The 27,040-nt window shown below is 38.4% G+C and overlaps 1 protein-coding gene across 3 annotated transcripts in view; it reads right to left on the bottom strand.

Annotated features, from left to right (window-relative positions):
* Positions 1–9,723: 9,723 nt before the first annotated feature.
* LOC126281465 (transcription factor SOX-5-like) overlaps positions 9,724–27,040 on the bottom strand; it is an 821,264-nt gene continuing 803,947 nt past the window's right edge. For all 3 annotated transcript variants that reach the window (XM_049980457.1, XM_049980458.1, XM_049980459.1), the window contains 6 exons: positions 25,224–25,376; positions 20,012–20,363; positions 16,147–16,323; positions 14,132–14,179; positions 13,875–14,027; positions 9,724–13,647 (listed from right to left, as the gene is read on the bottom strand). In XM_049980457.1, coding sequence (XP_049836414.1) covers positions 13,154–13,647; positions 13,875–14,027; positions 14,132–14,179; positions 16,147–16,323; positions 20,012–20,363; positions 25,224–25,376 — 1,377 coding nt within the window. In that variant the 3' untranslated portion in view covers positions 9,724–13,153. The remainder of the gene's footprint in view (positions 13,648–13,874; positions 14,028–14,131; positions 14,180–16,146; positions 16,324–20,011; positions 20,364–25,223; positions 25,377–27,040) is intronic.

Below are 27,040 nucleotides of genomic sequence, written 5' to 3'. Positions count from 1 at the left end.
TACACAACAGAAACTAGGAAAAGAAACAGATCTAAAATGGGGCCCTGGGGAACACCAATATGTATATTTATTATTCTTGATCATCTCCACTCCACTGTTTCTCCATTACTATATATAATTTCTGTACACCGTTGTCTACCTTTTGAATATGTTTCTAGCTATTGCGTGAGTAACATTACTTTCTCAATCAGTTTGCCAGATGTGGAGATTAGGACAATGGGTCTGTAGTTATGAACGTGCTTTCTTTTTGCTGTTTGTGTAAAGGTTTGGCTACACTCAGTCTTGTTCCACTAGCTCATGTTTGCATTTCTTCAATAGATATCAAGAATTTTCATCTAATACTGTTTTTTTCTAATGCTGTCAATAAGCTGCAGATTGTCATTTGTGCTTACTGCAGGTGGTGTACTGCAGTTCTGTTCCTTAATGGAATCAAATGTGTGTATCTGGTTTCATGCAGATATCATTTTCGATAGTATCTATTAAGTAATTATCTAATTAGAAGGGGGTCAAAAACAACATCATTACTCACAGTTAATTGTACACTATTAATTTTAGTTTTTGTTGTGTTGTTTCGGATCTTTGTGACATTGTCTGAACTTCGTATCTGTTGGCTAATTCTTTCTGCTTCTAATCTCCTAACTCCTTAATGGCACTGACATTTATATTACTTGTAGAGTTAGTCAGTATGTGCAAAGTATATTTGTTTTCTCATTTTCATTCAGATGTTTTGCTTTAACATCTAGTAACACACATTTTGATTTTAGAGGTGGATATTTTTTTAAATATAATAATCCCTTTTTTAATGGATTTGTACTATTCATCTGCCTGGTCAGAAGTTGTATGAACGTGTTCCATTTATTGTTTGACCCCAGTGGTAGTAATAACTGATTCTGATGGTTCCTTACTTAAATTATGTCTTAGCCTAACAATGTTGCTTGGCGGTAGTATTCTCTTCTGCTCGTATACTTTTCTTTGTTTGAATTTGGTGTTACATTTTAGCACTAGTGTCTGATGTAAATATCTGAGAGGTGACCAATTATAGAGTCTGCTGAGACAATGTAGTCATTATTTATTATAGCATGATCTATCACAGTGTTGTAAAAATTTGCTTTCCTGGCAACCAAGTGAAGTGTTGGTGTCCAGATCTCCAAGTACAACGAGATTTGCACTGCTGCTACCTGACATAAGTTTGCTCAAAACTCTAGCAAAGTGATTTTAGCAAACCATTAAAAGTTCCGCAAGGGGCTTTATACGGGTTGTTCAACAAGTCTCTCTTAAGTGCTGTGTGATTGTTAACCACATGTGCCATATGCTGCAGTGAATATACCAAAATTAAACTCACTGCAGCATTGTTGTGCGTTTATTGTTTCGTTGGAAAATGTGGGACCCTTAATCCGACGTCTAGAAATTGCAATCCAAACTTACAGAATGAAGTGGTTCCTTATGAATACACAATGGATTTGCAGTACTCCACATACGAGAATTTTCGAGTTCATATACCCGGATAAATGAAACAACATCTCATCAGTGAAAAACATTTCATTAAGAATATCCCTTCCATTCTGTTGAAAGAAATTTTTGAACCATTGATAATAATGCAGTTTCTTGCCATGATCAATATTTTTCAGTTCTTGCACAATTGTCACTTAGTATGGGAAAAGTTCTATTTTTTCCTTACAGCTGTGTGAGCCGTTCAGACACTAAGACCTATTTAATGGGTGAGTTTTCTTAGTGACTTGTTTGGACTCATGGACATTTTATCAGAAATATCGAGTAGTTTATCCTCAGACAAAACGCCAGGGCAACTACTGCTCGGTGCATCTCCAACTGAATCCGTACTTCGAAATCTGTTAATCAAATCTTGCACAGTATCGCGATGTGGGAGTGTTGTCTCCGGGAAAACTGAATTAACTGTTTGATGAACCATCAGCTTTTACACTTGTTTGACTAAAAACATACATTCTTCAGTGGTCAGAATTTTAACAGTAACAGAAACGAAACAAACAAACAAAGGAACTAAACTCAAACATTCACGTCAACATGTAATGACACACACCAACGATACTAATGACACTGGCTGAGATAAATGAAACAGTGGAATGCTGGGAGTGTCCGCTTGAAGGGAAGTAACCCAGGCAGGTGAAAATTCATATGGCACGTGCGGCTAACAATCATGCGGCACTGCGGAAAGACTTTTTGAACATCCTGTATGTACCCCTAACAAAGAAGGAGACAGTGTGAAATGTGACTCTGAGAATCACAGTTTTGAAATATTTGTTGCCACAGAGCTTGTTCACCCAAAGCACTTTTTCTGTGGAGACTATAAACTTAAATTTTCTTGAGTAAATGGCAGCACCAACACCTTTATTATGTGGTCTACAGTAGAATGTTGATAGGTTGTAGCATTCTAAATTGAAATAGTGAATGTTATTTACTGATTTACAATGTGGAGCCAGTTCTGTGATAAATGATTCAAAAACATCTGTTTTGTTTCATAAACCTTGTACATTATAATACCAAAATGATATAGTACTCTCATCTATATTTCAGTCTTTGTGAGACTTAGTCCTATATGTAACACATACATTGGAAGTACCTAGTGTAGCAGTGAAATTTTTACCCAGGTCCTACACTCCATGCTGTGATGATAATTTACTCACATCCAAACCAGTTTCCTTGGCATGGGAACATGGTTTTTCATATCACTTTTCACATCACTTTTCCATTGATTATAATCTAGGATGATTGGGTTCATGCTTTTATGCAGACCATTACAAAGCCCCGCTGTCTGGTTGACTAAATTGAGCTTACCATTTCTCTGTAAGTGGAGTCCATGCCTCATCCTCCTTCTGAGCTCAACATCTCATTCATTATAGAGGGATGCTGACTCCATTTTTTAGGCTAACAAATGGGGAACAGTGGCACAAAAAGTGGAAACCAAACACTGTTGCCATGGTCCTGGCATCAGCTGATAGGGTATGTATTGCTACATTGTGAACCAATGTGTGTAAAGTGTACGCAGTGACTGAAAGAAAGAAATGAATGAACAGTGTAACACTAATATTTTACGGTATTAAGTAAATTAATTGCAAAACAATATTGTACACTAGGGATAAACTGAATGAGGTAGCACTGTTTCAAACAGATTGGCCTTGTATATGGGAGACTGGAGCCTCTAGCCTGCATCCATGCATCCTGATTTATATTTTCTATGGTTTCCCTAAATTACTTTATGTAAATGTTATGATGGTTCCTACTATAAGGCCATGGCCACTACTTGTCCAATCAATGTCAAACTAGTCCTGTAAGTGCGTAAATCACTGTAAATATGAATTATCAACAATAGTATGAAAAGATTAGATTGGTACTCATTGTAAACATGGCACATTCAGTTGCAAACAGGTACAAGAAAAATACTGCTACATATTGAGCTTTCGACCAAAGCTTTCTTCAGAAAAGAAAATACACACACATTCACACAACCAAGTGCACCTCTCTCTCTCTCTCTCTCTCTCTCTCTCTCTCTGTCTCACACACACACACACACACACACACACGACTGCCACTTCCAACTGCTCTGGCCAGAGCTCAGTGTGTAACAGTCTTGTGCCTGCTGCAATTCAGTGTGTCATCTTTATGGTTAATAACAATATATCCTTTACATACTACTGTTGATATTCCAACCTGCACTTTCTATTTTATGTATATTAATTGTGTCATTTTTGTTGTTTTTGCACTGTAATGTGATTTCCTGTCCTTGTAAAACTAATCTTGGGATGTATTGTATTGTATATTTATTGATCCTGTGAATCATACACTGTACAGGGGTACATAATGATATAGGACAAGTCAAATAATTTGCAATAAAGTTTAACAGAAAAACTGTTGTATGTAATGAAACTACCACCACTACTACTACTACTACTACTTCTTCCCTCCAAAACAAAAGACAGGTCACACTGAGATGTGCATCTGAAGGTCAGTTCTAGATTATATCTGTAAAAGACAAGTATGACATCTAACTTTGTGTGATACTTGGTCTTCTCATCTATTTGACACATACATGCCCAAAAAGAAAGCAGCTTAAATCTTAATACTGGGGAAATGCCTGTGGTAAGGAGTTGCAAACTAATAATAATGACTTAAAGTATTTTCGAGATAGATATTGTCACACACCTTATTAACAGTAAGTATGCTTTTTTGAAATGACATTGTTCCTACCAGTTATTGAAGTATTCAGTAAACACCACGAGAGCAAATATGAGGGTTGGAACTTAAATAGTGGCAATTATTTATTCACAACTGGCACAAAAAAGTTACATGTTTGCACCTGTTACTGTCCTTCAAAGTAGTCAGTAGCGTTGTGTAGAACCCCTTGCCAGTGATGTGGAAGGCTTAGTATACCATTAGCAGAGCCTGTTCTGTTGATGGTGTGAATGGAGCGGTCTACTGCCTGTTGAATCTCTGGAACAGTTCTGAAGTGAATGCCACGAAGTGGTTCCTTCATCTTTGGAATCAAGTCAAAGTCACAAGGACTTAAGTCCAGGGAGTATGGTGGATTGGTGGATGGTACAGTACTTCCCAGTCCCGTCAACTGCACAGAGCACCCACAGCTTGCGCGGTATGTGCCCGCACATTGTAACTGCAAAATGATGGGTGGGTTGCGCAGAAAGTATCGTCACTTCTTTCGCAAAGCTGGTCGCAGGTGATGCTCCAAAAATGAACAGTAATACTGTGCATTGACAGTCTGCCGCGGATTAATGTAATGCATTAGAATAACATCATAACAGTCTTACATGAGAATAACTTTAGGCGTCTCCATTCACGCCATCAACAGAACAGACTCTGCTAACAGTATACTACGCCTTCCACATCACTGGCAACAGGGTCTACCAACACTGGTGACTACTTTGAATGACAGTAATAGGTGCAAACATGTAACTCTTTTGTATCGGTTGTGAATAAATATGTGCCACTATTTAAGTTGCAACCCTCATATGTAAATACTAACTTTAGAGATGTGTAAATGAAGTGAGAAAACTCAGTACTCTTGTTTGTGCAAAATTGTTTTTCATCTTAATGTAACAATTCTAATTTCAATTTTTCAACCTAGTTTTCATGTCTATGTTCAATGTGGATTCTTTGATCATCCTCCTGATTCATCTCTGAGTGATTTTTGTTTCTTTTTATTCATTCATTACATTCTGTAAATCTCACCATGAGGCTGAGTTACCCTTTAACAAAGTGAAGCAGCTGTTAACACTATTTATAACAAACTTCAAACAAAGAAATTAATGGGAAAGTTGCTACTTTGATTGTATCAGTGTACAGAGAACTCAGCTCTGAACTCTAAATGAGCAAGGAAGTCTACATGGAAATTAATTACTGAATTGACCTTGATTAGACTGCCTGACTGTTTCCATTTTAGCTTGTTAATCAATTAAAAGTGAGGAAATTTTGCACTTGGTATTTCATTTAGTATATGACCATTAATATCTGTTACCAATATCAGAGTACATTTTTGTTTTTTCATATTACTTAATGTGAATCTCTGTGGGATTGAGACTTAATGATCTACTGTGAACCAGTCCTAACTGTGTTTCTATTAAGTAGGCTGTGTATAGTGCGGTTGAATTTGGATCCGTGATTAGTATGCTTGTATCATCAGCAAACATTACAGTTGTTTTGAACAGTCATTCAAAGTCACTGTAGTTTATGTTGATTATGAACACAAACTTTGTATAGCTTCCTTTTATATTTCCCCGTTCTAGGTTCATCTATTTTCCTCTGGTGCACCTAGTCAATGTCATCTTCTGCTAAGAAGATATGACTGCTCAATTTATGAGATCACATGTTTCTCTTTCTGTACAGAATACCTGACAAAAGCGATACTAAGAAGCTCGTAAGTCAATGACTGATTCCAAAACTAGCTCAGTAGTGGTCCTATCAAGCCAGTAATGTGAAGAACTGCCACTTTTATAATGTCCTTCGTGTGATATTTTTGAAATGAAAGCCTGTTGATGGTATAAACAGTATTTGCTGGAGTAAATCTAATGAATCTGTGTATCGGGGATTGGAGAGTTAATTTAGATATGAAACGCTGACTGGAACTTAAATACTGGCCATTCATTTACTCAATGGGGCTACTGAAGAAATATTGCAATGTTGTTGCAAAAGTATTGAAAAATAGAGAATTCTGTTCATAAATTTAGACTCTGTTCTGAACATTATATTTTCCTTTTTTAATTTTTGCATGCTTTTCTTCTTAAATCAAGAAACACACTTTTAAGATGATTCAATTACAGCTACATATTTGAAAATATTCAGTGTATTAGATTGTTCAGTTCTCTGTTTATCGTAGGTATGTTGGTCTATGACACACGTAAGAACGATGGCCACCATAATCTCTTTTTTGAGTTCCTAAATCTTGGTGCAACATGTAAATTATAGCTCCATGTACATTTTTTATCACTGATGTGTGTACTTCAAATTGTGATACCCTTACAAGCACATGAAATTTACAGGTTTTCATATGAGCACAGAAGCAACAAGATCACTTTGTAACTAATTGGATCTTGTTTAAAATATTGGCTTCCTTAAAGTGTACTGTAAGCAGTTTCTTGTTAGAATACTTTTTTAAGTTCTCATTTTCACTACCTGGCAGAGAACTTTTTCTCTGTACCTTTTATAACTGAATAGTGGGTATGTCATTAACTCTTTGGTTATACTGTGACTTGTAGCTTCAGTTGTGGGATTGACTGACATGGCAGTGCTAAAGCTTTTTGATATTATACGTTTAAAGACTATAGTAATCAGTAATCATCGAGCTTCAGTATGTGTCTTTGTGCATAAGTGTGATGTGGAATTGCATTTGGTGTTATCTGTCTCATGAAAGGTGTACAGTAAGGGAGAGTGCAAACCAGTATCAATAAAGTTTAGCATGCTGACTTCAGTTAATGGGAATAGGAGAAGCTTATGTTGCTGAAAGGCAGTTACAGTTTCTCTGGTATCAGATAGAATGTACTGAAATGTAATTATATTAAAGAAACATACAACATTCAAATGGAAGCAACAGGGAAAAGGACTGAAAGAGGCTCATCAAAGAGAGAAATGTGAATAAATATCATACAGTACACAGTATTTAATTGATTGTAAAGATTAGTTTTTGATTAAAAGGTAAGGTTGGAAAAGGTATACAGGTGATTTAATGACCATATCAGGAAATAAAGAAAAAATTCCAGTCATTGGAAGTCACAGAATCCATTTGTATTCTTTTTGCAGTAAATCACAATAGATGTGTATTTTCAGGTAGGGCTGACAATCAAATATTATTATTACTTAAATGCTCTAAGTCTCTTATGACAGTCACATGATGATAAATTGATTTATTTAGTGAACCATCACTTTATTTCTTAGACAGTGCTTCTACCGACATTACCTACAACAAAGTTTTACCTTTCTTTCATCACACACCACCATCACTGAAACTTTCTCATTGTTTTTGCAGAGTTGTTTAGTAGTCCAGTCAGTCAATAAACATTAGGGGAAAAATAGATGCAGTTGAAAAGTTTTGTACAATAGTGGTATGAACAACTAACTACAAATCTTGACAGGTGGGGTGTGAGTATGGGAGGAGTGGTCTTTAAAGGTAACTTCTAAGTGACAAAAGTTCCTAGTGGAGAATTGAACTACATTAAATTTCCTACAAAAAGGGTCCTATTCATTTTTTTTCTGTAGGACAAATAGTTTCCACATCACAGGGGATGGAGAAATCACAGATTATTGAAAATAGTGTCTAATGACATAAAATTAATGTATATTGTTAGGGGTAATAACATACACGAAATATTTGTACAGTATCTGAGTGCAGTGGGACCATGCTTAGGAATAAATTGTGTTGAGAGAGAGGAAAGCAAAGGTGGAGATTATAAGTGGGAATGAAGGAAGCTTGCTGGATTGTGATCATGCACTTGCCTCCTTTGTATATCTGCAAAATGAAGAGCAAGCAGGCAATGTCCCATTCTCTCTGCTGCAGAAGTCACAAAAAGCAACTACAGGCTGTTTCACATATTTATACCAACCCTTTTGCAGCTCACCTTATGAATCACTGATGACGCTGTGTGCAGACACACCTGGGGTATTTATTTTCTGCAAGATGTGTTTACACTACACGGAATACAAATATAAATTACTAATAATACTAAGACAACAAATGCATATAAACAGAATCTAAGTAAATCTCTGTGCAATCTTCCACAATAGGGAAATTGATTCTTAGTCATACTGAATGGTACCTGTAGCATTCTTTCAGGTAAGACAACTTCCCCAAAGATGAGTGCTGGTCATTTTTCAGTTTGCAGACAGACCATACCTTCCCCAGCATTTCCTGTCCATTTGTCTGATGTGAGTAGACAAAATAACTTCACTGAGCTCGTGTTTATTTAGTGGAGTTATTTTCAGTTTATTAAGTGCTTATTTATTTTCAGTTATTAAATGAGGCATTAAGCAAAGTGGGAGCTGCCAACTGACTACTGTACTGGAGAGCCTTCCCAAGTGTATCATGCTGTTAATATGTATTTGACAACTTTGATTTCATTGGCTGCACTATCGATGGCTAGAACACTTTTTGCAGCTTGAGGGTATCAAATGCATCAACCTAGTCTCAGCTCTCACAACATCTGAAGAACAGTTTAAGCCTCTACTTAAATTGGCTCTCTCTGTGACAGAAGTAGGTCATGTAGATGTTACGTAACTTCAAATATTTCAACACAAGTCAAGCAAGACCTTACAGCTGATTACTGTTTTAGATTTAAACATGATCAATCCTATTCCATCTGATATACTGATACCCACCTTGTGAGATATATTGTGGATGTATTATAAGTGGCTCCACTCAGTGGAGCCCACTCTACAAGTGCCAGAAATTCCTGAATTTAAGAATTATGCAGTATACCAGTATCACAATGATGAGACAAGTGCAGTAAGTTTGTGGTCATTCACTGATTTACAGCCAAGTGAATATAACACAGTTATGTGGCCTTACAATATGCTATCAACACTGCATAGGTCACTGAAAACATCACGCTTACAACTTAAGCACTTCTCAGCCTTTGATTATCCGAATGTGTTTTGCATAAAAGCTCACTTATGGATTGCAAATAAGAACTCACTAATGAAATGAAATTAGCTTCTCTAGACAATGTGAGCTCAGTGAAGTTGTTTGTCCACTTACACAGAGGAACTGGACAGTTAATGCTGGGAAGGTATAGTCTGTCTCCAAACTGAAACGTAAACAGTACTCGTGGTGGATGAAGTCACATTTTCTGAAAGAATGCTACAACTTTACAGATCTTGAAAATTATTTTCTGTGATATTGCAGATTCCTTTATTCCTTCCATATCTGGTTTCCTCATTTTATGTTACTGTATTAGAATATGATTACAAAATTATTTTCTGCAATATTGCAGATTCCTTTATTCCTTCCATATCTGGTTTCTTCATTTTATGTTACTGTATTAGAATATCATTACAAAACACGAAAAAATTATTTATTAGATACTAGAGTCTGATAATTAAACACCAGAAACATATATCCTCAGTCTCAATTCTTTTTAATAAAAAAAAGAGTTCTGCAAGGAGAAAAGTGCTGGGAAAGGCAATCAGAAGTGAACTTGACTGTGGAGTGTTCCTAGAAATAATGTTTTCAGTGAAACACAGTACTCATACTGTCCAAAAAATGTCCATTTATTTATACTAAGAACTGTACATGAAGACATGTAAACAACTAGTAGACCAGTTTTCTTGTATCAAACTGTATGGTCACAGAAGCAATACCAAATGTAGTAACCAGTTTGTAGCATTGTTATGTAGGTATTAGATAGGCAAGCTTCTGGGTAAGCCAAGTTGTTGGTGTGGAAACTTCATGTTGATAAAATAAGTCAAGTAGTACACAAAGGAAGTTATTACTGTACATGAAACTGGCATATTTTATTCCATAAAACACCATATATAGTGATAATATATATATATATTTGTAACATTACGTTCAATCACTTTTGATATTATATACTAATTTTATATCCCCTCTATTTATTTTGTTCACTGAAGCACACACTCATTTTTCTTTGGAATTTGTACAATATTTTTCAAACTTTTACACATATATTTGGCACAAACTGTGAGCCACAATAAGCCAGCAAATAACTGGCAATTTACATTAAGCATATTTTGGTAGTAATACTTCTCTGATCTAAATTTGTCACCAGAAATATTTTAAAGTGATACATGACAAAGTATGAACAGTTAAATGTACCGAACCATACAGTCACTTTTTATCAATTTCTGCATTTAAGCAGAAGAATTACTTATTTGTGAATAGATTTCCTACGCTAATGGAAAGCATAAATATATGCAGTGAATTTTCCCATCCGTGCTGAAGCTTTGTTGTACTGATTTTACATTTACAATTTCTAGAGGAAGATAAGTGTACTTGACATAGTTTCATACTTAAAACTGCCAAAATAATTTACTTTAAAACAACACAACAGATTAAATCAGTCTGTACAGCATTACATTAATAACAGTATCAAACAGAAGAATACATCTCATTACTTTTACAGAAAAATGAAACTGGTTTCTATGGCACCTACTATAAGTTATCACATTTTATATTCTTGCATAATAACTGTACATGTAACAATACTTTATACCCCAAATTATTTTATCAAAATTGCTATGTTTTAAATCTGAAACATAAATGACAGTGTTAGCTCATAGCTTACCTTACAATATACATATAATAAAAAATTCACCATCCATTTTTACAATAAACTTCCATTTACAATATTTATTCTACAGTGATAAAGATTTGGAATTTCCATTAAACATGCACCCAAATAAATAACACACTTGAAATAATATTATTTTTATCAAGTACAATAGCACCATTCCTACCAACAATCAAGTTAAATTTCCTATACTTCGAATTCTAAAAATGCATCATCTCTCTACATTCCTCCATGACTTGTTACTTTACTCAGTCTGCAAATGTTCAATAACAACAATAAATTACAATAATTAACATTACTGGCCATTTCAACCCTTTCAAAGATAAATAAATATTGCAGGGTCTGTGGCTAGGTTTCAAGCATGCACTTTTTTCACATGGAAGCAGGATTCATAAGAATAATGAGCAAAATGTAAAAATTTGACAAATACTGTGTACACAGCAAAAAATTATCACCTTCTCTCATAAAACAAGATCTGTTATGTTTGATGATATGACATGTTTGCTGCAATAAATACATTTGGAAAGTGTTTGTAAACAAGAATTAATAATTTCTAAATATGCCTTGTGGAAAAGTATTCATTTTTTATTTTTTCAGCTTGAAAGCCAGTGTTTTTGCCTGTTGTTGGACTAAAGAGTGGGATTGTCAATAGATACTACAAATATGCCACCAAATCTTGGCAGAAAAAGTGACTGCAAATGAGGTATGTTCTTCAAAATGTTCATTTTTGTTTGATGAAATTAACAAGTCAGACAATAGACATATTGGTGAACAAATATTGACAAAGATAATCTTTAAGTCATGAAAATGTTCCTCTGTGCACAAATAAAATAATGTTTACAGTTATAGAGAGAGGCACAAGTTCAAAGTATTTTATGACAGCCACGGCCAGTACTATAAATCTGATGAATGTAGGGTTTGTGGAGCTGAAAAGTTACTATGGCATGGTGTGGCTTGTGGGTTAAGAGGTTTAAGATGAAAAAAGGGTTGTCTGTACCGCTTGTTTTGGTCACAGAGAATTAGCAAGACAGAACCTTACAAGCCAGACTGAATCACCTTAGTAAATCTTTTCCATGTCTGATTGCAGAGCATGTGAACACATACTGAACCCTGCTGTTGGGTTAACCACACAGATGTGTCAGTTCTTGGTGCTCTGCATTCCAGAAATCACAAAATTATGATGATGTGGTCCCTGAATATAATGAATGGAAGTAAAAGCTCTACCATTCCCTTAAAAATTCCTTTAATATTTATTTTTAGACTAGTAACATGTAGCATCAATTGGAACATGAAAAGTTTGTATTTGCAGTTTGGAGAAATTTTGTGTAGATGGTCTGTGTTATACAATTTCCTGCAGTTCTGTACAATGTCTCAAGAAGATGGGATCATGTTCTGTAATTAAAATGTTTACAGCAATGTATTTTTCTTCTCTTCATGCTTTATATCTGGGAAGTAGTTTATTTACTTGACTTGATTGACAAAGGTGTCTTTAATTTTTAGTTATTTACCTCCTTTCTATCTAGAAAAACAAAACAAGCAAATTGAATTGAGTCAGAATTTTGATTGAGTGTTGAATTGCTTTGTGGAATTATGATAGAGACTGAATAAACATTTGATATTAGAGGTAAATACCTTGGAAAATGAGTCTATAAGTTTTTGCTCAGTGAGAATTTAACAGATACAATGCTACATGAAGCATGAGTTAAATATATATTTATTAAGCAGAACATGACATAACATGTGAAATATCAGCAAATTTGATTAACTGATTTGTCACTAATTTGCTTTCTAACAGAGATGATGTGTTCTTATAAAATAAATTTCAGTTATGTCATTGGAAAAGGAACTACCACTTTATTTATTATGTAATATATTATTACCTGCTTGATTATCAAACCCAACCATGGCATAACATGGCACAATGAATTATCACAACCTCAGAAGCGAATAATCAAAATCCAAACAAAAACAAAACAAATTCTGTGTGATTCTTCGTTTCCAGTCACTGTCTCACAGAACACCACAGATCACAACATTATCACTTGGTACATACAAGTAGGTTCAGATTTTCTGTTAACTGTCTGACAGAGTTCACTAAAACATTTATATACGTGTATTTATGCATATGTTCATATATTTCACTTAACACTGTCTGTGCACTGAATTCTTATTGCAGAATTAATGCAGTGTATCATATCAAAATACACCAACGTTTCTGATGGGCACAGCAAATTCACAAAATTTACGAATTAGTGCCACAACACTGTGTCCCATTCAAAACCACCGAGATCATTTCGATACCGTAGGTAGTTTGAGGAATAGTTTATATGCACTCTGTGAGGTGGGCTATAGAAGCCCGCCAGCCTTCAGTCCTCTTCATGATGCCTTGGACTGGTGTCATAAGTTGCAGCAGAGTTTGCATCTGGAGAAAATCCAAGTACATCAGGTGGAGACAGACTGTCTGGAGGATAATAAAATGGGTGGTGCTGGCTACTTGTGGTATCAGTGCTGGGACCTGCAGCACCATTGGGAATAGAACGTGGTGGAGTGCTTGATTGGCCACTTGATGTACTGGGTGGTGCTGTACCAGGCTCATTAGGTCCTAAGAATGCACCAACATTAACTTCAGGACCAGCACCACCTTCACGACACCACAGCTGCCTCATTTCCTGTCTCCTTTGTCGCATCAATGATTTGTACTCAGAAATCCTCATTTTCTTTCCATCAACAATGCAGGTACGCTTAGGTCGTGGTCTGTATCGGTAGTCAGGATGTTTCTCCATGTGCAGTTTTGATAAACGAGATTGTTCTTCATAGTAAGGTTGTTTCTCGGCATTGGACATGGCCTTCCATCGTGCTCCTGAAAGACCACAATTTGTAAAATCTTATTATATATTCATATCTACTAATGTTTTTCTTATTCACAATCAATAATTGAATCAGGAGGGGAGAGGAAATTACAGAATGAAGCAGAGAAATAGCAAGAAGGAAATAGAAAAACAGGCTATGCTAATGTGAAGGACCTTCAAAGAATGAAATAGAAGTTTTTGTTTTAGTTTTCATTTACTTGAAATTCATTCAACTTACCTAATATTTTGGAAATATTTGAATTATGCATGTCGGGACAGGCTTTCAGTATTTTTCTTCGTTCATCTTTAGCCCAGACCATGAATGCATTCATTGGACGCTTTATGTGTGGCTTTGCTTCATTGTCCCGCTTTTGCTGCCTTACAATCTTTGCTGTAAACAAGTGTTAAAAATAAGTCATATGTATCAATAATATTAGCATTTAAAATATTGTCTGCTGAAAAAGAGAAGCAGTCAGTTCATTTGTTTGTACATACCTTTCTCTCCACTGTCATCTAATCTGTAGCCACCCTCTGCTCCCCACACTGAAAGCAAAGAATAACAAACAACAAATTAGGTTAAGCAAATTCATTGCAAGTAAGACAGCATTGACATTGCATTATTAGACATTGTAACAATCAGTTTATTAAGGAGCAATGTTATTCAGTCAGCAAGGAAAAGCAGTTTTGAATCTGAATTTAGATTACAAATTACTATTACCAAACACCAGAAAGTGCATACAATTATAAATAATTAATTGAGAAGTCATGTCTTAAAAAGAAGAAAGTGGAAGAGAGAGGAATGCATGAATATGAGTAATGTTTACTGATTATGGGAAAACAACATTCTTTTTGTATCAGTACCATCCAGGGCTACAATTTGTTAATAACCTTTCCAACCAGTGGAATTATTTTTGTGACAGTTGTCTGAAAATAATGGTCATTTGATTGAAGATATCCTTCAGCACAATTTCTGAACTGTACACGTCATTTCCTTTTTCTGTCTTGCATTAGTACTGTTTCATAGTTCTATTAAGTAGAGTGAGCTTACAGTTCTGACAGATTGTGGAATCTAGGTGCACATTTGTTGTGGAAACATAGAAACCTATTACTTAATAATTTAGTTTATTTTAGTAGAAAATTATTGTCAAAATTATTATTCTTTTTGCCCACTTATTTTTTTCTTAGAATCCTATAATACTTTGCAGAATTACATTTGAGAATTTGTTCCATGAGGTATTTGCGGTGTCTGATAAATGTGGTTAAGCGTGCTATAAGTCATGTCCCATAAAGTGAGCACCAATCTAAATTCAAAATCTGTTTCAGATACCATACTTTAGAGCTATATTTAGACCTCCATATTTCACAAACTTTTAAACAAGAGTGAATGACACTGCCTAATCCACACTGCTGATATCATCCTCTGTTTTTTTCCTTCCACTATGTTGATGTCTGTTAGTGTTATTGAAATTTTTTGTTCTATGCTTGTACACAGCACATGCTCCATCTTTTCTTTTCATAATCTTGAAATCTGTACTCTGTATTTAGTGTACACACTGACCTGACCCCAAATTCTAGCACTCAAAATTGCTTAAATCAGTAATTTTATGATCACTCTCTTTGCAATTATCAGCTAAATTTTTTCTGTCTATTCCTTTTTTATGCTTAAGAACACAAGTTTATTTCAGCAGATTTTCATTAGTGTTCTTTATTTCTTTTATTCCTCCCTCCCCCCTCCCCAGGCTACTGCAGTTTTTACATTTTATGTTGTTAACCTCCAAAGCTGAATAAAATAACTTGCTTGGTTACAACATAAACCTATATTAATGGCTTTGCTAGTTACTGCTTCCCCTACTAAACATTACAAGTATTCTTCATGGTTTTGATCAAATATTTTGATATGTGTATACAGAGAGGTCAGAAACAGGCTGAAAATCTTGTAAGGTTGCTGCAGGGTAGATTGTGCTGAGAAATAATTATTTAGAAAAAAATTTGATACAATGCATGTTTTTTTAGTTAATTTGGTTTGAATTTATCCAATCAGGTCATGGGCATGCAGATTCAAGTAGCCTATCAGATACAATTAGTGTCAGTTGTTGTCATAGTTTAGACAGAGCACAAGACTTCTTAGCCATTTTCTTGAGTTTGGTCCTTGCTACCACCCCATGTCCAATTTTTGCATCACCCCCTTGTTTGGTTTTAGAAAACCAATTATAGAACATATTTGGCGACACTGTCTCTGGCGGGCCACACGAATTTACGTGTGCAATGGCCTGATAGGCTAATTTCACTGCTAATTAGCTCAGAAACACACAAACTGTCAATTTTTTTCTGTTATTTCTCAGTACAACATACCCTGCAACACCTTTAAAAGCTTTCCAGACTGTTTCTGACTCCTGAATGTGTTTTGTACTGTGTCTATTTGAAAGATAACAGAGTACTGAAGTTTCTCTACAGTGTTGTAATAGGAGTCACTATTGAAATTGAATATTTTAGCAATGAAGAAGACTTACTTAGTTGCGTAGCTACAAAATCAGCATCTTCCTTGCTGCCACTGAGAGAAGACTCTGACTTTGTAGAGGTGAGGTGAGATCCTGTGGCCAGACCATACATATGCAGTGGGAAGGGTGAGTGCTTTTCAGGTGAGATCATCCCATCCTTGCTTTGACTTGAAGGAAGACCCAGCTTACCTGTTGAACGACAAAAGCATTTAGTTTCCTGTAGATCTTGAAACAAAAGTTCATAGGATGCCTTTCATAACAAGCTATTTCTGTGTGGATGATAATTTTGCTGATGATCCAGACACATTATGTTTAATTCAATTATTGTTATAAAATGTAACACTACATGTAAGAGAAAAAGGTATTTAGTTTTTTATGGATTCTGTGCTTTTTCAGCTGGCCAGAGTTAACTGACTACGTAGTTACATTATATTCTTTTTCCAAATGTAAAGTTTTTGCTGTATACAAGGGTAGTGAATTTAAACTTGGTTTATGGCAGACATTTTTAATATGAGTGACGTCCTATGATATAAGATAGGTTGGTCCAACAGTACTCCATGGGGCAAGGGCATCATTTAGAGAGCCTATATTGTAGTCTATCTAGTGCCCCTGCCCGTCCCTCAGTGTGCTCGTATGCAGACGCCGGTAGTGTAGGTCACATGCCAGATGGGCAGATTGCACGCGTTCTGCATACTCGTGAGCTGCTTGGCCATCCCTGTCTGCAGGCGCTTGGCCAGTGGAGTAGTATGTACCCCTGCTGTCCGACTGCAAGATTGTCCGCACGTCAGCAGTTTGCCCATGCCTGCCCATCTGTGCCCTTTCTCACTCGACTGCCCCCAGGAGCATATGATGATGGGACAGCGTACTCGAAGGTATTAGTTAGCTTTCATTCACGTCTGAAATTAGTGTCTGTGTTTCAGAACAGTATTGTTCTGCAATTTCAATGTGATTTTCTTATAATAGTGTCATTCTTCTACTCCCAAGCACTTTGATCACAGCTTCAGATGACCATTTCAGTAGCTACCCCTTTTCAAAATACTGCTTTCTTGACCCATTTGCCAGTAACCACACTTTGACAAGCATAAATCGACCAATTCACATTTTGTACAATGGGGTGAAAAAAGCCATGGGATACCTCGTAATATCGTGTCGGATCTCCTTTCGTCCAGTGCAGTGAAGCAATTCGATATGGCGTGGACACAACAAGTCGTTGGAAGAAGTATTTAATCGTGCTGCTTCTATAGCCGTCCTTAACTGTGAAAGTGTAGCCGGTGCAGGATTTTGTGTACAAACCGACCTCTCGATTATGTCCCATAAATGTTTGATGCATGTTAGACGATCTGGGTGGCCATATCATTCGCTCGAATTGTCCGAAATGTTATTCAAACCAATCGCAAACAGTTCTGGCCCAGTGACTTGGCGCATTGTCATCCATAAAGTTTCCATCGTTGAATGGGTGCAGATAGTCTCCAAGTAGCCGAACATAATCATTTCCAGTCAGTGATCGGTTCAGTTGGACACCATTATGGAGCCACCACCAGCTTACACAGTGCCTTATTGGCTACCTGCATCTGTGGCTTTGTGGGGTCTCCGCCACACTCGAACCCTACCATCCGTTCTTCCGCTCTTACGTATTGAAATCTGGACTCATCTGATCCGACTACAGTTTTCCAGTCGTCTAGGAGTTTAACTGATATGGAGAGGTGATGTCGTGCTGTCAGTGAAAGCACTCGCTTCGGTCATCTTCCCATTGATGCCAGATTTCACCGCATTGCCCTAACGGACACGTTCGTCATACGTCACACATTGATTTCTGCGGTTATTTCGCGAGAGGTAATGCCTGAAAAGTGGTATTTTCGGCACGCTTTTGACACTGTGGATCTAGGAATATTGAATTCCCTAATGATTTCCGAAATGGAATGTCCCCTGCGTCTAACTGCAACTACTATTCCGCGTTCAAAGTGTGTTAATTCCCGTCGTGCGGCCATAATCACGTCGGAAACCTCTTCACATGACTCACCTGAGTACAAATGACAGCTCCGCCAATGAACTACCCTTTTATACCTTGTGTATGCGATACTACCGTCATCTGTATCCCATGACTCGTCACCACAGTGTATATTCACATGATCTCGCCATATTCATCAGCTGTTTGCATGATATTTCCAAAGTGCTCATTGGAATATGAGAAACTAGCAGTGGGACTCAAATTAGTCAACTACGTTCTGAATGATGAACACTACAGAAAATAAAATTATAAAGTCGTGAAGGGTTGCACCTTTCATTCGCGTCTACAGTCCAAAAGTCACTATAGTGTGTGTAGCAGGTAACACTTCTTTGAGCATTATACAGAAGGGTGTGCACTATACAGCAGCCTTATTTTCAGTAGACACAGTAGAACTGAAAAAGAAATTGAGTGATTCATTCCAGATCTTCAAATCTGAGACGAAAGGTCACCTTGTGGCACACTAATTGTCTTCCGTAAAGCAGTTCATTGCAGTACCGGCACTTGAGAATTTCTCGCAGTACTGTGTTGTTTATTCGTATACACCATCACATTTTCTCGTGTTTTAGTAGTTCTTTAAATTTTATTGTTTATAAATTTTCTCGTCAGCAGTTTGTAAACTATGTGCTGACCCGCTATATGACCCAGTAGCTTAGGTTCGCATGTTCTCACAGAATCTGATAAATAAATAAAGTTAGTTATTCCAGTGATTTATCGCCAATAGTTAATTGAACAGTAATGAAACTCTTCGGCTATTTATGCTCAGTGCGTTGCGTTTGCCTACATTCAAGGTGAATTATCAATCCTTGCACCAATAATTGATCCTATGCAGATGTTTCTGCACCTTGCTTCAGTCGTCTGGCTTTGTAATTTCCTGTAGCCAATAACATCGTTCTCCTACAGCCTGAAGTAGCTTCTGACGTCATCCAATAGATCATCTATTTATAGCATGTATCATAATTAACAGCGAAAACCGACAGGTGGAAATATACGATAGTAAAAACAAAAAGTTCTAGTAAATGTGACTACGCAAACGAAACATTTCCTAATTGCGATTGTGTAGTTGCCATCCGCCATTGATTTCAGCGTTAAATATTGTCCGAGCTAGTACAAATGTTTTTGAAATGTAAAGCCTCCATCTGATTGGCTCAAATTTCACCCATGGCCTTGTAACAACAAATACAATTCTTCTTTAGCACTGTATATCTCACAGTTTACTGTGCACTCGTACCTTTTAAAGGAGATGTTCTACGTGTCGTCGTCGCATCTGAATGCAATGCTGCACTAATCTCTGCAGTGAGTTACGAATTCTGTCAACTTCTATATTGTATACTGGAATTCATGACATGCATTTTATACATAAAGTTCATGGAGCTGGAAGAATACTTGACTGGTGTTCTGAACTTCGATTGGCATGCAAAATCACCTGACTTGAACCCCATAGAAAATCTATGGAACATGTTGGAACAGCAAGTAAAACGCCAACATCAGTATTCCCGTAACTTGCTGGAATTGTGTGATCAAATCCTCAGCGTGTGGCTTAACCTGTATGCGAGGTACCTGCTCAACTATGGGAATTCAGTTCCCAACAGAATCCAACTGGTTATCAACTCTAGGGGCAGAATTACACAGTATTAAATGACGGTTGTACTGTATTCTCTAGGGGTGACTAATTTTTTGTTTAGTGAGCTTATGATGGAGAAGTCAGTGGTGAACCAAGGGATAGGGCTGGTAGGAGTCAAGACAGAAGTGGTAGGTCTGTGGCGATGGAGCAGTCTAATTCTGGTGTAGTTCTGGTTAATGTTATTCGAGACAGGAAAATTAGTTTTGACGCGCTCGCTTGTATGAGATAGGAGTGGCATCGTTACTCACCGGAGGCTGGGGGCAGTGGCCCGAGCGGGGGCGGGAGGCCTGCGTACGGCAAGAAGGCGCGTGGCACGATCAGCGACGGCGGCAGCAGCTTGGGGGTGGTGGCGGCCACTGGCTGTTGGTCCGAGGCGCCCGCCCCGGCACCCATCGAGAGGCCGCCGCCGCCTCCGCCTCCACCGCCGCCGCCCTTGGGCTTGCTAAGGTTGAGAGGCGCGTCCGGGTCTGCGGGGGCCGGCGGCGGGGGCGGCGACGGTGGGGCCGGCGGCGGTGCCAGGTGGGGCTGAGGCGGTGGGGGTGGAGACTTCTCAGGCGCTGGCGTGTGCATCCAGCTCGGCACGTGGTGGGCACCCATCATCTGTGACGCAAAACGAAGCGCGGTTTAGTCATGCTATATGCATCACTGCTAGTTATCTGCATGTTCCGTGCATTATAATTATTGTAGTCCTTCGCTGCGATAGGAAATGAGGCCGTTTTACAATTGCATTGGGTCCAACATCATCTCGGCAGAAAGTATGGCCATATGCAGGCCATTTACATGATTTCTTAAGGTCTTGTTGTACTTAACCATGTTTAATCTCTCACTCTCTCTGTCTTTCTTGAAACACACACAATATATACAGGGTGTTTATAAATGAAAATCGGGGTTTTAACGCTTTATAATATTCATGACATTAAACTTATAGCTATAAAGGATATGTCAAAAGAAAGAGCAACTCAAACACTTTTACCAAGAGCCTTATAAATGTTCAATGTGAGCACCATTTGTCACACGGCACACATCAAGTCTATAGACGCGTTCTTCCCAAACGTTGATAAGTGTGTCTTCAGTGATTGTAGCAACCGCTGCTTCAATCCGGTTTCTTAATTCAGGGAGGTCTGCTGGTAGATGAGGCATGTACACTCGATCCTTGATGAGGCACCAAAGGAACAAATCGCATGGCGTTAGGTCGGGTGAACGTGGAGGCCATGCAAAGCAAGCCCCGTCATTGGGCCCCTTGTGGCCTAATCAGAACTTGGGTACAGTGAAGTTCAACCAATCGCGTACTTCGCTCTGCCAGTGAGGTTGCGCACCATTTTGCTGGAAAATGAACTTTCTGTCTCATCTTCTTCCAACTGAGGGAGGAGCCATTGCTCTAGCGTATCAAGGTAAGAAGTGCCAGTTACAGTAAGTTCACCAAAAAAGAAAGGCCCTTAAGCTTTACGACGGGATACGGCACAAAAAACAGTCACTTTACGAGATCTCGTTGCTTTTGCACCACCTCGTGAGGATTTTCTGAGCCCCAGATGCGCACATTGTGAGTGTTAACATATCCACTAACGTGAAAGGTCGATTCATCACTGAAGACAACATGATCCAGAAAATCTTCAACGTCATGAAACATTTCGTTTGCGAAGTTGGCATGTAATCCATGATCGGCATGTAATCCATGGTCTGCCGGCTTTAGAGCCTATAATAACTGTAAACGGTAAGGACGTATTTGTAGGGGTTTTCTTAAAACTTTCCAAACAGTCGACACGGAAACTTGTAATTCACGACTAGCCTTCCGGACTGATTTCCTTGGGCTACGAGTGAACGACTCTCACATTCGCTCAACAGTCTCTTCAGTAACTCTTGGTCGTCCTGTACTCTTCCCTTTACAAAGGCAGCCGGTATCTTCAAATTGATGATGCCATCTACGAATGTGATTATCACATGGAGGATCACAACCGAACTTCAGCCGGAACGCACGTTGCACAGTAACTGCAGATTGAGTTGCTCTTTCATTTGAAATATCATGTACAACTGTAAGTTTAATATAATAAATATTATAAAGCGTTAAAACCCCGATTTTCGTTTATGTTAGTGTTTTTTTAACGTCTCGTCGACAACGAGCTCATTAGAGACGGAGCGCAAACTCGGGTTAGGGAAGGAAATCGGCCGTGCCCTTTCAAAGGAACCATCCCGGCATTTGCCTGAAACAATTTAGGGAAATCACGGAAAACCTAAATCAGGATGGCTGGAGACGGGATTGAACCGTCGTCCTCCAGAATGCGAGTCCAGAGTGCTAACCACTGCGCTCCCTTTCTCGGTAATATATATTACTCATTCCGTGCAGTAGAAATAATTGTCAATCATCAGACGTGATTTCAGTTTGTGTGCTAATTTTATCATCCGTTAGAGTCATTCCACGTCAAATCAACAGATGCCAAACCGGCCAGCTTGGATTTTCGTCAGATTTGATGTGTTCATTACACATGAGCAGAGAAAAAAATTCCAAATAATAGCATTGCAGCTGAAGTACAACCAAAGTAATGGCCTCCCGAACTAATGTGCAGAAGATTTGACGAACACTGCAGGCAACAGAGGCTATAACTTCCGTTTTAACAGAGATATAAATGTAAATTTGGGAAATGTTGGGAAGAAGCTTTCAAATGATATGAGCATGGCCATTCAAAACAAACTAGTTTTTTTTTTATTTACTGTGTTGTAACATGTAACCCGATGAAGCAAATATATTTCATTTTTAGAAAATTGAAGGTGACTTGTCCTGAAATATTCAGGCCAACGGTCAAGGTCACTGACCGTAATTGTGTTGTGTATATTGATTGAACGTGGCCATGTTGCATATCATTTGAAAGCTTATTCCCAGCCATTTCCATAATTACGGGTCTTACAGTTCTACCTCTATTAGGACAGACCTTACAGTCGTTTTTGTCTGCAGTGTTTGTCGAATTTCCCGCACTTCTCAGAACTTTTTGCGGCCATACGTTTGTCGTACTTTGGCCACAATTCTGAAATTTGGCAGTTTTCTTTCTCTCAACATGTGTAATGAATTCGCTAAATTTGGCAAAAATCGGAAATAGGTTGAAAAGCATTATTATTATTATTATTATTATTATTATTATTATTATTATTATTATTATGCCTATTATTATTATTTTTTGTGTTTATCTGACATGGAATCACCCATTAAATTCTTAATGATTTTTATGGCCAAATATCTCACTCCACTCTGTGCAACACTAAGACTGAGTGATTGATAATTTAATAACGTCTCCATCTTATGTTATATTTGTAAATGCTAATGTTGTTTTCAAACGGTGACTGATTGTTGACGAAATACTTCATACGGGAGTAAAAGTATTGTGCGGTCGTTATCAGTATGTCCAAGTGTTTAGAAAGCTGTCTTTAAGAGGCCATGCGCATAGACGAGATCGAATAGCCTCACGCCACCCATTAATTTATCCTTGTTAATGGTGGTAATGGAACATGATAAATAAGAGAAAGCCAAGGACCAAATTTACGTAGGTGGTGAGCTACTTGAGCAAGCGGATTCATGTACTTTAGGAGTTAAGAACAGTAGAGATGGACGGAAATAGAATATCTCAAGCACACATTGCCTTCAACAGGAAGAAGAAGAACTTAAATTAAAAATTTGGCAGCCTTGAAATCAGGAAAAGAATTCTGAAAGCCTATGTTTGATGTGTGTCAAGTTATGGCTGCAAAATCTAGACAATGGAGACTGAAAGAAAGAAGAAATTAAATTCTTGAGAACTGTGGTGTTGTAGATGCGTAGTTAACATAAAGTGAACTAAAGTGGTTACAAACGAAGAGGCCCTTAAAAAAGTGGCTGAGAATAGAAGCTTTTGGAAGTCAGTTGTCAAGAGAAGAGTCGACTTATTGGCCACCTAATGAGACATGAGGGACTCTGAACACAATGAGAGATGTATATGTTAATAAAAAGAGACTTGATGGAAGACCACGACTATGGTACACAGACCAAATTGTGAAAGATGAGTAATGTAAGACCGAAGCAGAAATGAAGAGGAAATCGAAAAAAAGTGACGAGTGGAGATCGGCTGCCATCCAGTCTTCGGACTGATCTCTGCAGAAGAAGAAGAAGAAGAAGAAGAAGAAGAAGAAGAAGAAGAAGAAATGCTGGTTGAGTTCTCCAACTATGTGTCAAAATATTTGAAGAAATATAGCATACAACCTTCTTTATAAGTTAAAGCTTAGCTTTATTTCTACCAAGACAGGTTTCGGGCTTTTACCCTTCTTCAAGCGTCGCGGTACATTTATATCTTCATAAATACAACGTTTTTGTGATTACATTTCTCTACCACGTTTCCCAAGTTGCACATTTAGTTAGGTGCAGCTTGGCAAATGTTTGTAGCGGTTCGGTTCCATCTTTTTTTTTATTCCCCTTGAAATATTAATTCCAAATGTAATATAGGATAATGAATTACAAACTTTTACATAGTGATGGGAGTAGGGCGCTAAGTGGGAAGAAAATCTTTATATTAATCCGTGGTTCGTACGTTGCACGGTGCTGTCGTAATTTTTTTATTGACAGTCGTAGCCAGTCGAGTGATAGTATATGGTAGCCAATGAGAATCGGTTACTCTAATGATTTCAATTCCCGGAAGATAGGAACTGATTATTTTTGTTCTCTATTTGTACAGTGCGAGAGCAGCTGTTATTGGTCTTTAATATAAACATCAAGCACGATTGTAGTAACAGATTGATCTGTAGCGAACCCCAGATCTAGGTTAGATTGGAATGTGGTAAACTGGTTGTGAGTTGGCACAACCAATGAATGTGAACACCGATAAGGAATTAACGTAACAGACTGATACGTACGTTAGCCCAAGGCCTACGTTCGACGTTGCAGCCACCTACTTGTGTGTCTTACTTTGGAATTTACCACAATTTCAGGGGATGTGGTTAACTTCTACATCTACATAGAAACTCTACAAACACAGTTAAATACATGGCAGAGAATATTAGCTAACTTCATTTAGGAAGTATAGAAAATTACGAACGAGCAACGTTATGGGCTTCCCACATCCGACTCACGATTCTCAGTGTTCACTTCCTATTATTCATCATGCAAACCATTACCAACAGCAGCTTGCAACGTAAGAGCCGCCGACACCACAAGTGCACTTTTACCGAGTTCTGAAATGACACAGCAGATGTGACAAAGATTTTTGCACTAGTTTTAAAAAAGTTAATTTTGTTCTTATCAAAAAACTGGAACATGCGATGTAATAGCCTTCTGTGGCAATCGGAAAGTATTTTCTTTTGCCAGCACGTGACACATCGTGTGGCTGTCATGTCGTAGTTAGGCAAGAAACGAAGGAGGAGTATCTGTGGCCAGCACTCCCAGAAGGCAGTGGCTTAACGTGGAGTTCAGAGAGAGATGCAGGCAGAGGCGGACGTGGAAGTACTGACCGATGCGGCGGCGACAGGCGGCTTGGGCTGCAGTCCGGAGGCGGCGCCGGCCAGCGAAACGCGCAGGTGCTCCAGGTAGGGCGGGAACATGAGAGACTGCGGGCCCTGCAGCGCGCCCAGGCCCTTCGACGCGTACTGCGATGAGATCTGGTTCTGTAAATAAAACGTCAGTCTTTCGTAACAAACCACTCTCTCCAGTTACACTCAAAATAGAACTGCTGGACATTTCATTCATTTATTTATGCTGTCTCACAAAAGAAAAGAACGTGAAGCATCCGGAAGGACAGGAGGAAACGAAATGAAAACTTCACGGGTTGAGAGGGCATTTGACGTTATTTCTGTGATACAAAATCGAGTCACGTTTACAAAGAACTTGGTCGTATGAGCCCACTTATCAGTATGACTTTGCGCCACGTCTGGCTTGTATGCAAGCGCTGATTCGGTCGGGAAGGATCAGAATGCCGTTGCATCCTCACTTAAGGCAGATGGCCCACAACTGTTGTAACTGGTCCTTGATACCCCGAATACTGCCACTAGGACAAGTGTTCACGTCGAGCTAATTCCACACACGTTATATCGCGAACATATCTGAGGATCTTGCTGGCCACGATAGTACCTCAACATGATGCACACAGTTCATAGAGACACGAGCTATATGTGGACGAGCATTATTCTGTTGACGCCATTATGATATATAACACATGAGGTCGAAGAATGTCCGTGAGTACCGTTTTGCTGTCAGAGTTCCCTCGATCACTACCAGTCGTGACCTGAAGTCATCTCTGATGGCTCCCCACACCATGACACCAGTACTAACACGCTGTACCTCTCCAAAATATTAGAAGAATACGACCTCTCCCAAGGTCACCGCCATATTCACCGTCGATGGTCATCCGGAATAGTCCAGGACCACTATTTATAGCTGAACACAATATGACGACATTTATCAGCAGTCCATGCTTCCTGTCAGGGCACTACTCGAGATGCGGCTGTTCATGCTGTGGTGTTAACCGCAGTCTACGCTTGTGATGGTAATTTCCGAGTCTGCCCACTGCTAATCTCCGACCAAAGGTGCGGGATGACACAGAATGTTGTAGAGAGCCCATTCCGTGTTCTCGGATAACAGACGCAGATGTGAAGGCGTTACGATGTGCGTGGTGCACAGTACAGCGATCCTTCCTTGAGGTGGTCAGTCGTGGCCGACCGGAACCTTAACGAAGAATATACCTGTCTTCACGTCTCTATACAACGTATGGCTACTGTCACATTCTAATGCTCCACAGATTTGGATACGGTGCGATTCGACCAGCCGGCCAAATGGAGACACACAATGGGGGCCTCTGTGAGGTGCTGATAACGCTGCAATACACGAGTACGCGGCATCTCCGTGTTCTTCACAGTGATCACGCAACACCTGACGCTTTTCACTCCCCTATATATTCTATCAAGCCTGGCAACAACGCTAAATGTGAGAAATACTAAATGCGCTCTGGTGGCCGTACAACCTGTTATAGAGAATTGCAATTTTAATCATTTATATACCGGCCGATAGTATGTTCGTTAAACTGACCTCCGACCTGGTGCTCCCTTTTTTGTATGGCAGTGTATTTACTCATACAGGGCTCGTCTGATAATAATACTGGATCTGTCATCGTAATACAATGAAAATAAACAGATAAAATATATATAGGCACATAGAATATATATGGATGTTTCCCTGATGGACGGGGACCGTCGAGCATTGCGGAGGATGGTTGTAAAAAATCGTATGAAATGAGCGGAAGGAATCACTGGCGAGTTCCAAAGTGCTACCAGCA

Source organism: Schistocerca gregaria, chromosome 7, assembly GCF_023897955.1.
Source record: "Schistocerca gregaria isolate iqSchGreg1 chromosome 7, iqSchGreg1.2, whole genome shotgun sequence".
In the NCBI taxonomy this organism is placed as follows: Eukaryota; Metazoa; Arthropoda; class Insecta; order Orthoptera; family Acrididae; genus Schistocerca; species Schistocerca gregaria.
Note: the sequence above shows the minus strand (reverse complement) of the source record. Positions and strands in the feature narration are given on the sequence as shown.